At 34.5% G+C, this 13,805-nt stretch overlaps 1 protein-coding gene across 2 annotated transcripts in view; it reads right to left on the reverse strand.

Annotated features, from left to right (window-relative positions):
• Positions 1-3,947: 3,947 nt before the first annotated feature.
• The window catches only part of ABCA1 (ATP-binding cassette A1), a 42,952-nt gene continuing 33,094 nt past the window's right edge, over positions 3,948-13,805 (reverse strand). For both annotated transcript variants that reach the window (XM_059572881.2, XM_059572882.2), the window contains 13 exons: positions 13,691-13,795; positions 12,589-12,735; positions 11,531-11,788; positions 11,299-11,434; positions 10,793-10,872; positions 10,552-10,659; positions 10,012-10,162; positions 7,423-7,559; positions 7,265-7,339; positions 6,893-7,196; positions 4,718-4,851; positions 4,458-4,516; positions 3,948-4,375 (listed from right to left, as the gene is read on the reverse strand). In XM_059572881.2, the coding sequence (XP_059428864.2) occupies positions 4,294-4,375; positions 4,458-4,516; positions 4,718-4,851; positions 6,893-7,196; positions 7,265-7,339; positions 7,423-7,559; positions 10,012-10,162; positions 10,552-10,659; positions 10,793-10,872; positions 11,299-11,434; positions 11,531-11,788; positions 12,589-12,735; positions 13,691-13,795 (1,776 nt within the window). In that variant the 3' untranslated portion in view covers positions 3,948-4,293. The remainder of the gene's footprint in view (positions 4,376-4,457; positions 4,517-4,717; positions 4,852-6,892; positions 7,197-7,264; positions 7,340-7,422; positions 7,560-10,011; positions 10,163-10,551; positions 10,660-10,792; positions 10,873-11,298; positions 11,435-11,530; positions 11,789-12,588; positions 12,736-13,690; positions 13,796-13,805) is intronic.

Raw genomic sequence — 13,805 nt, forward strand, 5'->3', positions numbered from 1 at the left:
TTTTTCTGTTTTTTAAAATGTAGAGGTATCATTTATCCTATATTGTTAATGTTATATATATTTTCCGTATATTCTAACAGTTAATATACCCATGCAATACATAGACTAATCATAAAGTGAAGAATGTCGGATGCCAGGCCAAGCCAACAAGATGTCAGATGCTCTAGGGAAAGCAGTCTGTATTGATAGTGTGTTTTTCAATAAGATGGTGCCGCGTGACCCAAACTACTACACCCACTTTCTTATAATTCTTAAGAATCATTCACTAACTTAGGCATCAAAGTGTTCTTTGTCTGCACTTTCAATTGGTCACTCTTGTTTCCTATCTTTGCAGGTCTCATTGACTGAATTACTGGCTTGCAATCAACTATACTAAATATGAATATGAATTTGTATCGACTTAATTGTTGACTTTGATAAGAGGGAAAGAGAAATATAAATTTGTCACTTAGAATTTCTTGTAATAGAATTTCAGATGTTGTGTTTTATTTCTTTTTAAAACTTTTGGTCATGGAGACTCACTAAGAGTAATTTTTTCTTTTTCATTCAAATTTTTAATTAATAAAAACTAAAAAAACACAAGAAAAAACCTTTGTGAGTGACATGGTAAAAAAAAAGAAAGAAAGTGTATACGTATTATACCCACAGTGAGCCATTATCCATAGGTAAATACGACAAGTACTAAGACCCAATTTTATATATATATATATATATATATATATATATATATATATTATATATATATATATATATTTTGAGAAATATTATTATTCTATATGTGTGACTAGCTCTCTCTCTCTCTCTCTCATAGTCTGGTATATCATTAAACAAAAAAAAATTGGGAAATTGGGTTGTTGGGTGAAGGGAGCTTGGGGTTTAAAAGCTATTTTCAGTTGACTCCTGTATTCGTTTATTGCGTTCGATATAAGCTCCTTTCATGGTTCCTTCCAAGAAATTAATAGGCAGCCTTCTTTTCCCAACTATTTCATATCCCAAATTGGGGGAACCTACACTTATTTTCCTCTGACTACTACCATATTTACAATATTTTTTAATTTATTCTTAGGGTTACAATCTCCTCCTTACTCTAGGATTTAATCTAATGGGAGGGGAATAATAATGGTTATTTTATGCGATTCAAAATGAAAAAAAAAAAAAAAAAAAAAAAGGAAAAGCAAGTTAATCAGAAAAAGGAAAAAGAAAAAGTAAACAAAAAACCCAGAAAAGACAAAAACGAAAAAGGAAAAAAATTTCAGAAAAATGAAAAAAAAAAAGAAGCAAAAAATAGAAAAAAGGAAAATAAAATAAAAAATGAACAAAAAGCAAAGAAAACTAACGGCTAAGTGCCAAACCCACAACCTCGTAGTGGGTCACCTAGCCTCCTAACCCACAACCAGGCCGTCAGCTAGAAAGTGATTGGACATTTTAGAGCATTCCCAGCAGACTCCCTATAAGGGAGTCTGTTCCCTATATATAGGGAATATGTCTAAAAAATTGCAAAAATCCACCTACAGCAGACACCCTATATGCTTCCTCAAACCATCAGCTGCTACAGTAGAACCCAATGTTTTGGGTTCTACTGTAGCGATCCATATGCATATTAAATTGAAAAAAAAAAACCTCTCTCCTCTCACATCTTTTCCCGCACGTCTCACTCGCCTCTATTTCTCTCTCTCGCACTTCACCAAATGGCTGACACAGAAACAACCCTGCAACCAAAAACAACCCTGCAAACCCAAATTTTCAATACTTCAATCGTTTTCTTAACCATTCCTGGCCGAGGCAAACCGCCTCATTAGATACGCGCTCGGCTAAACCCGAACGCATAACAACACCGGATTCTAGCAAAGCAAGCTCCAATTTGGGAACCCTCGAGTGGAATTTCTTTAAGATTCTATATACCTTTTCGACATCGGCGGCAAATTCGTCGTGCTCTGTTTGTGGGTCTGATCGTCTGGGTGATTTTGAAGGCGAACTAGCCCAAACCCAGTTCTTTCAGCGTCTGATAGATGATTGCAGTTGCTCTGGCCGATGGGTCTTCTACGGCTTGGATTGAATTATGGTGGGGTTTGGGGAAGACCCATTTGCGAGTGAGGAATGGGATTGGGGAATTTCATGGTGTGTGGAGTGTGATGCTGCGTGAAGGAGGTTGAAGGGCTGATTTGATTTGGAGGAAAGGAGGAAGTGAGGGTGCTTATTGAAGAAAGTCATGGTTTTTTAAGATAATCTCTGCATTTTCGTTTGTGGGTCTGCAACTACAGCTCAGCTTGAAGAAGAAGACGGAGACATGAGAGAGAGAGAGAGAAAAAAAAGAGTTTCAAGAAAAAAAAAAAAAAAAGTAAAAAATATTATTTTAATGATATAGGGAATGATTAAGGGAAGCTATTGTGGTGTATTTTGACATAGGGAAGCAAAAAGTAGTTTGGTTCCCTAAACTTAGGGAATATGACAGGGAAGCTGCTGGGAATGCTCTAAACATCACATATAGATCAAGTGATTGCTCTTACCTTTTGACTTAATATAATTTACTAGTGAAAGGAGACATTGCAACCCCAATGATAGATTGGAGTTGGAGATATTGTAAAAAATTAAAAGATTGAGAAGATATTACAAATTTAGTAGTAGATTGAAGAGATAAATATAATTTTCTCTGAAATTGCATGCATTAGCTTAATTAGTAAACTTATTCAAGCTTGTGGCTCAAAGTCAAATTTTTCTAATATATAAAATATTAGATTTTACTAAACGATTAACAGGAAATCTGAGATCATACAATTACAAGTCATTCTACTTCAGCTTTGGTTCGCACCTACAAATACGTAAAACATGAGCTATTCGTTTAAGCATAAGAATTAATGGCCTGCCATCAACTAGATTTCATTTTCAGGGATGAAGTGAACGTGCAATGTACAAGAGATTATACAAGTTGCCGCATAATGAAAGAATGATTTTCATTACCACATTAGAGAGTGTGCACTTGAGATTGCATGAGGCATTTCTCATTTATAATTGATGCTATGAAGAAATGATGATTGATGGTAAGAATGATATTTTACTGTCTCCAAGTAGGTAAGAAAACTATCTACTTGGAAGAAATATCAGTAATACCTAATTAATCCTTCACCCTTTAGGGATGCATGAGTGGATGATCCTTCACCCTTTAATTTATTTAATTTTTAATATTTAATAAATAAGTTAATATTATTTTAATATGGTATAGCAAAAAATGCTGACATGGCTTAACAAAACACATACGAAAAGACCCATTTTAAATCCATGACAAAGTAAACAGTTAAATTCAATTCTTAAGAATTCAAACACTGATTGTAAAAGACTCATTTACTCAATCAATTATTATACATTTACCCTAATAAAAAAGACAATTATAAAACCACACATGCAGAGGTCATACTTCACAAATGACTTCTGTGATCCATTTGTTGTCTTATTTATTTTTATTTTTTAAAGATATTTGTTTTCTTATTTTCACTTTCAAGTTCACAGCTCTTCCCAATTCAAAACCAACCAATTTAGGATGTACTGTAGTATAACAATGTCATTCATATATAAGGCATGGAAAAGTGTTACCTTTAAAATCAATTAACTTGACTTTATAATCTAGGGATAAATGCATTTTTTGTCCATGTGATTTGAAGTTTTGACACAGCTCATTTGAGTTTTAACCGATTAATTTGTTCTTTTTTGCTTATTTCAAGAAGTGATTAATCATTTTTTTAAACTCGGGAGTTATTTGTCAAAATCACAAACCACATGCCTATATATATATATATATCATTCAGTACTAAGTGATTCATAAATATGTTAATTTTCATGAAACCAAGCTCAGCACAATGCACGTAGGACGACCAATACTATTTAGTTTTGACGTGGTAGTGAAAATCACCATATTATTTATATAAAGGCATGAATCATTGCCACACTTTGAATACAAAAACTTGGATTTTTTATTGCCATAGAAGAAGTCCAGTCCCACTCCTTCTATGAAGTATACATAAGAATTTGAAGCAGAATGTATGTTCCATGTACTGACAACGTTTAAAGCCATCGCTTGTATGATGTTGGGATGCAAGCTTTGATCAAGGCAACAGCCAACATTTCCATAGGCAAATGTTTCGACTTGTACACAATTATGTCACTTTCCGATATATACAAATGGCCTTAAAACCTTGTCAGACAGACTCAACCTTTTACAGGGAAACACGAGAGCTACATGTATAATATGATCCTCCTACACTGAGTGAGTGAAAAATGGTTCAAGAAGACCATAATACCTCATGGGTTTGCAGCAAAATGATTAAATATGGTCTCCAGAGTAGATTGACTGATACTGTATTCTGCAATGCCCAGCTGAACTCTGAGAGATTAAACGAAACACTGGTCAGCTTGATTGACAAGAAAGGAACATGAAAAACAAGAAATGTATGAACATATCTAACCTATTTTGTTCCAGGTGTCCAAAAACATCTGCAAGTGAGAGGCCTTCTCCAAATGGCAACTGCAACAAAATTCAAGATCAACCACTATAGGAGTTGTAGAAGCTCATAATAGATATACAATTGCAAATACTTGAAAACACACACCCACACATCTCCATACAATTGCCCATGTTAGGTCACAACTAGTCACCAAATCCCAAATGCATAGGAGGATTATTTGAATTGCAATATGAGTATCCGAAAGTCATTACTGATTTTACCTGATATTTAACACTCAACCCATTGCATCCTTTGAATGTGACACCAGGAAATGAAGAGAGTACAAATGAATCGATCACAGAGAACTTTTCTTTCGCTAACCACCACTCGGAAAATATTGGTAATGGTATGCCACCTACGCCAACTCAAATAATTAGTAAAACGGTAGCAAGACAGAAAAAATAGGAGTTGCAAAATGATTAATAATGTTGACCATCGATTTGAAGAACCAAACATACATGACATAAAATCCAGAACATAATGATTTTTTTCCTTTTTTTTTTACAATTGGTGGCATGCACATGCACGTAATGGGCCTTGAACGCAGACCTCACCTTCCACCCCAATCTTATGGATAGACAAGGTACTATTTGAGCTAGAATTTATTGGCATCCATAACATATTGCTATTTTGGAGCAAAAAAAAAAGGAAAAAAAAAAAAGTAAATTGCACTAGCCATAAGTGAAATTTATAGCGACCTCCCTCATATTATCAAAAAATTGATAATAACACCCCATGCTAGAATAGTTTTTCATATACAACTTCAGCGCTGAACATAAGTGGCAAATTACCACTTATTCCAAAAACTTAAAATAATAAAAAAATAAAAATTTTAAGAATTTAACCACTACTTTAACATATGTTTGAGACCCAGATTCCCCTGTATAAGTAGGGATACATGGAATATTTTATTATGTTGAAGGTATAGAATATAGATTGGGTTTTGAACTCATGATGCCTACTTTAATATTATACTAAATTATCCTTTTCCATTAACTTAAGTTTTGAAGACAAGTAGGCTTTCAACTCTACTGTTAGTTGAAGTAATGGTTTTGGTGTAGCAAATTCTGTAATAGGAGTTAGAAATGGTAATGAAGATGAGGTTCACAATATTGATATATGATATATCCTATTAAGAATTATGTTGTGATACAAATAAGAAGTGGTGAATGGGTGAGGATGAGAATGATATAAACTTTCTACACAGTTCAAACATGGCTACAGTGTAATTCTAAAAATGTGTGGAATGGTTACAATAATTTCACCTAATCCAAAGGAAGATTAGTGTAACTTACCCTAAAATAGGAAAGGAAAACATAAGAAAAAGGAAGAACTTAAAATGTTCAAGAAGCATAACTCACTTTCTATACTGACCAGGAGTAATTACTTCTCAGTAATTGGGAAAAAAAATATAAGAATCAGTTTGCTAAAGTTAGCTTAGGAAGTAATTTATTTCAGCATCTTGCTGTAAGAGATGGAAAAGCCACACAGATAAAAGTGTGCAAGTGAATCTCGTTAAATTGTCTTACGTTAAACAACAAACAATCTTCTAAAACATAAGACAAGCAAGCTGCAGATGCCAAGAAATAAATGCCTTAATTCAAGTCGGACTTAGATGAAAAGTGCAAAAAGTTTATTGAGAACACTTAATTCCGGTCACTAACAAAAATTAAAGGATAACTTGTATAGGAACAAAAGAATCAAAGATCTGGGAAAAAATACATGAAAGCTGGAAGTAGTAGTAGCAGTGGTGGTAGTAGTAGTAGTAGAAGCAATAATAATAATAAAAAGGAGACACTACATTCACCCCCTCAAACTTGCACTCAAATTGTAATGTTACCCCAAACTATTAAAAGTTACAATTGACCCCCTAACCATTAGCCCCTTTCACTTAGCGCCACCGTTAAAATTTTCTATAACTTGGATGACAAACGCATCACGTGATGTGAAATGTCCATTATGTGAGATGCGTGAAAATACCAATATGCCCTTAGATTAAAAAAAAAATTATCTGGCAATGACCCACAGCTGCCCAGGCAGGCCGTGGATGACATTTAAAACAAAAAATTAATGCAGGAATATTATTGTCATTTGGGGTCATGTGTCTTGCAAGTGGTCCATTTTCTGTTTGCTTTAACAAAAAATCTAACAGAGGGTGCTAAGTGAAAGGGCTCCTAGTTTGAGGGTCAAAGTTGACATTGCAATTTACTAACAAAAGTGATGATAATCATAACAATAATAGTAATAATATCGTTAACTTTGTGAAGATGGAGCCCAAAAGCTTATAAAACATTCCATACATATTTCCAACAAAGCAAAAGGTATCAACAGGGAAAAAAAAAAAAGCAACAACAAAAATGAAGCACATAAATCAGCATATGCAAAAGTGCACATACCATGTCGAACCAACTGCTCAGATAGCTGTTCACCAAAATTCCCATCAGAAACAGGTGTGGACAATACAAGTGCCTTTGTTCTTTCTTCATTGCCAAGATAGCGTCCAATTGCAATTATCATTTCCTTTGACAGACTAATCTCTGCTGCGGATGCATTCTCTGATGCTATGGAATCAATACCCCCAATGCAAACTTCAAGATCATCAAGTAAACTTCTTGGGTGAGAAGGAATGTCAAAAAGCCTTTCTCGAATAATTTGGCAAAGGTTTTCCAAGTCCACAGTACTGACTTCAGCAGGTTTAACCTGAAGACAGGGAACAGAGAATTAGATTCCTTAAAATGCTCCAAAAGTTCACAATTCAGCATACATACCTCTAGCTCAAGGTGATTTCCAAATCGTGTTTTCAGATGCTGAGGACTCCCAATGCATCTTAGTCGGCCTCCAACCTTCAAATCAAACACAAAAGAGGCAAAGTAAATGGTTATGTGACACAAGTTCTTCAAGCTTGTAGGGAGCAAAGAAATTGTACCATTATCCCAATCCTAGTGCACAGAGCTTGAGCTTCATTCATGCTGTGTGTTGTAAGAATCACTGCTGTTTTTCCTTGTCTTGTAGATAAACGAGAAATCACTTCCCACATGAATCGTTTGGCAAGAGGATCCATACCTAGGATTATTAATTATTAATAACAATGACAAAATTAGTTGATTGGAAATAGCACTGACAAAGAAGAGAAGATGTTACATGGAGCATGTAACATTTTCATAAAAGGCTTGGGTAGGGAGATGACTTCACAATTGAATCATGAACAAACAAATAATAGGATAAGTCAATGGAGCATTAACTACAAGATAAACTGTAGAACTAGTAAAAGAGAAGTTTTGTGGTAGAGACACGACTCATGTAACCTTATAACTTGAATTTCATGATTTACAGATGCAATTGTAGATAACAATTTGATGTGTCAAAGCTTTTGTGCTGTCAGACCATTAGATGCACTAATTATAATTTTACAAAAATCAAGGCTTTGGACTAGTGCCATAGGTTCAAGGATGCAATAGATCTTCTATCGCTCTTCAAACGCATTTATAAATTATAGGTAAAGAAAACATGATTCAGTTTAACCGATCCCTTTAGGGTAAGTGGTTGTGAAGGTTTGTTACGGAGAGGGAAGCTTTGTGGAGAAAGGTGGCAAACATTCAATATGATAGTATGCGGGGAGGTTGGTGTTTTAAGGAGATTGGAGCCCTATGGTGTGGGAGTGTGGAAATGTATAAGGAAGGAGTGAGACGATTTTGCTAATCATGTGAGATATGTGGTAGGAGATGGTTCTAAAGTGCTGTTTGGGTATGATGTTTGGTGTGGAGAGTAACCTTTGAAGGTCTCATTTGCTGAATTGTTCACTATTGCTTGTGGTAAGGATGTGTGGGTGGCAGAGAATATGCAACTCCATAATGGAAACATTCAATGGAATATTATACTTACTAGACCTGTGCATGATTAGGAGGTGGAAGTGGTTTATGAGTTTTTTGAGTTGTTGTATTCTCAAAGAATAAGGCAAGGAGGCGATGATACAATTTGTTGGATTCCATCTAAAAGGAACTTATTTGAAGTGAAGTATTATTTACGAAAGATGAATATTATTGTGGTGGAGTAGTGCTAGAAATGTGAGGAATTTAGATCATCTTCTCCTTCATTGTGAGGTTGCTATAACAGAACATATGGAGGTTGGCTCCTTTGTATTTGACGTGGTGTCTTTGGAGAGAGCGGAATGCAAGGAGCTTTGAAGATTCTCAAGTGAGAATGGATTGCTAGAAATGAAGAAGATGATTACAATACCTATATATATGGAGAGTGGAATAGAATAGTTAGCTTATTTCTAATTTTTCTGAGTTTTTGGAATTATGTTCTTTTTCTATAAGGGGGTTCTCTTGTATATTCTTTGTGTACTAGAATTGCGCCCCTCTGCGCAATATACATTACTTATCCAAAAATAAAGGGTAAAGAAAACAATATCTATATAATTAGAATGTCTACCAAAGTCAACAAAAGAATTTTGTGACTTAAATAGCCGAAAGTAATAAATGTGAACGAATCTCACCCATGTAAGAGCATAGAACAGGTTAACCTTTCATAATGCCAATTGTGTGCAATTTCTTCATAGACATACCTTGTCAGGTCATGGTAAGATTTTCTAGGGTTTCAGAGTATTATCAAAACCATAAGAAGCTTAATAAAGAACTAACCCGACACATATTTGATTTAGCAAAGAGAATAATTTAAACATAAGCAATCTAGTATTCCAAAACCACTTTAGCCCTTGGGCCAAGACTATTTTTTGAAGACCATCTATTAAATGAATTGCACCAAGAACAGTAAGAGAAGTTTAGCATCTTATTCAGATTCATTGGGCTTCAAGACCCACCAACCATGTTCACCAGTTTTACAAGCCGAAACTGCCTTAAAAACAAGGACACCAAGATTCTCCAACTCATTGACATGCTCACTTAACTGAACGACAGCAGATCCTGACAACATGATAAATGTTGCATTGACTTTTTTCTCACACCCAACCAAAATAATTAGAAAAGGAACCAAATATATATCAATAGGGCTGCGTCATTTATTTCATGCACTCCCTTTTAATTTTTGTTTACCTACACTGATGTGGTCATTTTGGGGCTTATTGTTGGATTGCTCAACCCTTTGTTGTTTGTTATAATTTCTTTGTTGATGTATTATAATAAAAAAAAACACAAAAACAAAAACAAAAAAACATGCCGTGGGGGGAAACTGGGCACAATCTAAGAACTTCCTCTATAACCCGTTGATTTTGTCTATGCAATTTCAAACTTAGATACTTTTAATGAGGCAATGGGCTTCAAGGGGCTGCTCTCCCATCTCCACTACCCTAAAAGGTATATATAATAATAATAATAATAATAATAATAATAATTTGCTAACTAGATTTAATAAAACCTAATATAACTCAAACTAAGGCAAGTTTACCATTTAAAAACAATATTGCTACCTACATTTGATAACAAAAGATTAGGATAGAAAATATTTGTCAAACTTGTCTAGCAAGGTGTAGAATAAAAAGAAGCAGTGTCTATACCTGTGGATGGCTCATCTAGAATGACTATTGGAGGATCTCCCACCATTGCAATTGCAACAGATAATTTGCGCTTGTTTCCACCACTAAGGGAAAATGAAGGCTTGTCCACATGCTTCAACAAATCAAACTCCTCTAACTTTTCCATTACAACCTGTTCAAATGGCTTGAGGCATTATGGATCCCACATGTGATTGACACTATGTACTAAATCATACAATTAAAGTCAAATTTCTCCTACGCAGAATATTCAATATTTGATTGTGCAGGAGAACAATAAACTAGATCATCATTATTACTACTTCTCTCCCCCGTTTTTTTTTTTTTTTTTTTTGAAAGAGAAACAAAAATGGCTGAGCACAACATACTGAACCAGATTCTCTAACTAATACATTTAACCCCAAATTGAGGAAAGGACCTAGAAGAAAGACGTCTCATTGATGCACAATCAAATTCTTGCATATCATCAGAAGAAAGAGATTCTGATTAAACCACCTGCTCAAGCAATAAAAATTACTGTAAGGCTTCAACTAAATTACATACATCATCTATCCTGTATTCTGGAACTCCTTTTATTCTTGCGTAAAGCTCAAGGTGCTCTCGGACAGTTAAAAATTCTAATAGAGCATCGAATTGTGGACAATACCCGATCTGAAAGTGAATTAAAAAAAAAAAAAAAAAAAGTCAACTAGGTTCAATCAGTATATTATAGATAGTGTACATTTCAATTTTTTTTTTTTTTTTTAAAAAAGGAAAGTTTAAAAATGAACTAAATAAGATTTACATGTCGACGAGCAGCCTTGGGATTGGAGCATATGTCTTTGCCAAAAATATAAGCAGTTCCACCAGTTGGCAATTCTTCTCCTGCATGGTAAATATTTGGACAAAAGCAGGCATCTCAGCAAATATTTCAAAATTCAGAAATATGATAACAAAATGCAAAAGCATGCAGAGTTGCAGATATTTCAGTTATTAGCTATTAAAAATTAGAACCCTCTATGGTGGTATAATTGTTGAATATCCACATCATTGTCCTGTTCTTATAAAGTCTATCATCCTGGGAACCGCATAATACCCTCAGGAAAAGTAAAATAAATATATGAATACTTAAAAAGAACAACTTTCATTATATACTTATCCCCTCAATTCTCATAGAAATATAGTCATTTCTTATGAAGTTGGCCCCTCCAAAAACTAAATCGAATTAGAAGTTATTTATGGCAGGGATAAGATATGCTTTGACATTCCACAGATACAGTATTCATGTATTGGCACATAATTTTTATATACCAGACAGCATTGAAAGTGTTGTGGTTTTCCCAGCACCATTTGTTCCTAAAAATCCAAAACATTCTCCTGCTTGAACTGAGAAAGTCAATGACTGTACTGCGACTTTTGTGCCGCAATGCATTCCTCCAGGATACACCTGAAATTGGTATAATACAATAATGGAATGGCATGGTATTGGTCTTACAAAGTTAAGACTTAAAAAACAAGAAATTTTATGCAAAGCAAGTGATACCTTCTGAAGATTACGCAAATAGATGATGGCATTATCAATTGAACCTGAAAGTACCCTGTTTCTTTCCGTTTTCACATCTATGTCTTCATCAAGATCAAGAGCAACAGCTTCTGAGGAAGGTTTCAAGAGAGGTTCTAAATAACTAGAAGTGCCTGGCTGGAGACCTTTCTTACTCCACCACTCCTTGATTCTGACAGGATTCAATTTGTGAGAAGGCCAGAGTTCAAGCCCTAGTGTCAAGAGGAAGTAAATAATGCTCTGCCAGAGGAGAGAAAATCGAATTGAATCAGAGGAAGCCCATTTCAAACACATTTTTAAAGAGAATATAAGAAATAAAGTTGTCAGCATGCTCCAAACTTTCCACTGATACATCTATGCATGGTTAGAGTGTATTGCTTTAAACTAGTGGAAGTCCATGCCAAATACCAGGAATGAAAAAAAAAACCAGAAAAGAAGAAGAAATTTTCTTTTATTGCGCTACATCAAATAAACATCTTGGGTTCCATGTGAAAATTTAGTTTGCATTTGAATGGCACCAAGCTAGAAGTAGTTTTGCCGCTTTATTACAAGAACCAACTAGACAGATCAGCAAAAATGGGTGTTTTTATCATTGATAAAAGAAAAGCTAAATTAAAATGAAACTTTCAGAACTTCTGAATGAGCCATATCTACATGAAGATAGAAAATTACAATTGTAGTGAATCTCAAGATGGATGTCTATAATGTGAATCCATGGCATGAGAATACTGGGGAGATAGGAAGGTGGTATCCTCAGTCCCTTACCGATTAGCCATAAAAAGAAGACCAACAGACTCAAATTAAGTTCACGGCTCAAAGCATATATAACTTTATTTTTCTTCTTTCTAGTCATTCAATGATGTAAACATAACATAATCATGTATAAATTTTATAAGTACCTTTACGCCTACATTTTTTTTTTTAATTGTGTAATACTCACTCAATTTTTTCATGAGCAACACACATGATCAAAGGCTAGTCAACATATAAAATTGTAAACAAGCATATAGCTTCGTGCAGGATTGAGATAAGAAATGAACCTCAAGACCGAGATAACAAATCGAGGCGCCAGTAACATTCCAATTAAAAACCCCATCACTTGATTTATCTTTCATCCCTTGTCGTAGAAGAGCCAACGAAGCAAGCCCATCAGCAAAGCAAAACGCTGGAGATAATCTGAAGAAATTCTGGTACGATATATAACAAATGTAAGGAAAGATGAGATGGTTATTATCAGCATAAATTCTGACTACATATAGAGGAAAAAAATATTTAGTTACAGGAAAATATAACTGAGCAGCCTTTTATCAAGTGATACGTAATTATAGATTCATTGCTCTTGCTATTGTTGTATAGCTTATACATCCATAAAACAATAGCAAAACTGGTTCGAAATTGCACATAATTTTGAAAGCAATCATATGCTTTTCCGATGGAGTGAAGCATTGCAGATGGTAATAATTTCCCAAGAGAATTGACAGCATTGAAGTCAATTTAAAAGGACATTAAACAAAATCTCCATCCTCATCAAGTTCATTCTCCAAAAATACATCAAGCAAAGTAGGCAATACGTAGCTTTCGAACACATTGTCCTATCAAGCATTTTCTAACTCTCATTACAAAGAACACAGTTTGGTAAACAGGTTTCTCATTTAGTTGTTTTAAAGTAAAATCTTGTCAAATACAAACTATATAATAACAATCAAAGTGATAAATGATTAGGTCAAGAGATAGGGTTGAGGACTTGATTTATCGAAGGGCTCAAGATGAAAGTTCTCAGACCACTTATGTAAAATTGAAGTTTCAATTTCTCAATGGTGCTGGTGATTAACAGGTTGTTTTGAGGTTTAAGGTCATCAATGAATGACATGTATGACCTCAATTAACAAATATCTGTAAATGAAAGCTTTAGTTCAATGTTAAAAAAAGAATTTGCTACTGCAGTTGTTGGGGTACAAAATAGGACCGGGGGCTTTATGTTATGGAAGGACTCAAGATAGACATTTCTCTGACCATTTATGTAACTTTAAGTTTAAATCTCTTAAATGTGAACGTTCATCACGGATAGGGAAGTTAAAGCCATCATAATGAATGCCTTTCCACACCCTACGTTGACAATCTAGAACAGGAACAGTATACAACCTTAAGAAAAGAATTTGCACTTGCTGTTGCCGGTATAAGCCCCATAATGAATGAGATAACCATAAGAATGAGTCCAGTGAAAAAGTGGACCAGGAGAACCACATTCTGCAAGATG

The sequence above is a fragment of the Corylus avellana genome, chromosome 10 (genome assembly GCF_965113065.1).
Source record: "Corylus avellana chromosome 10, dhCorAvel1.hap1.2, whole genome shotgun sequence".
NCBI classification, from domain to species: domain Eukaryota; kingdom Viridiplantae; phylum Streptophyta; class Magnoliopsida; order Fagales; family Betulaceae; genus Corylus; species Corylus avellana.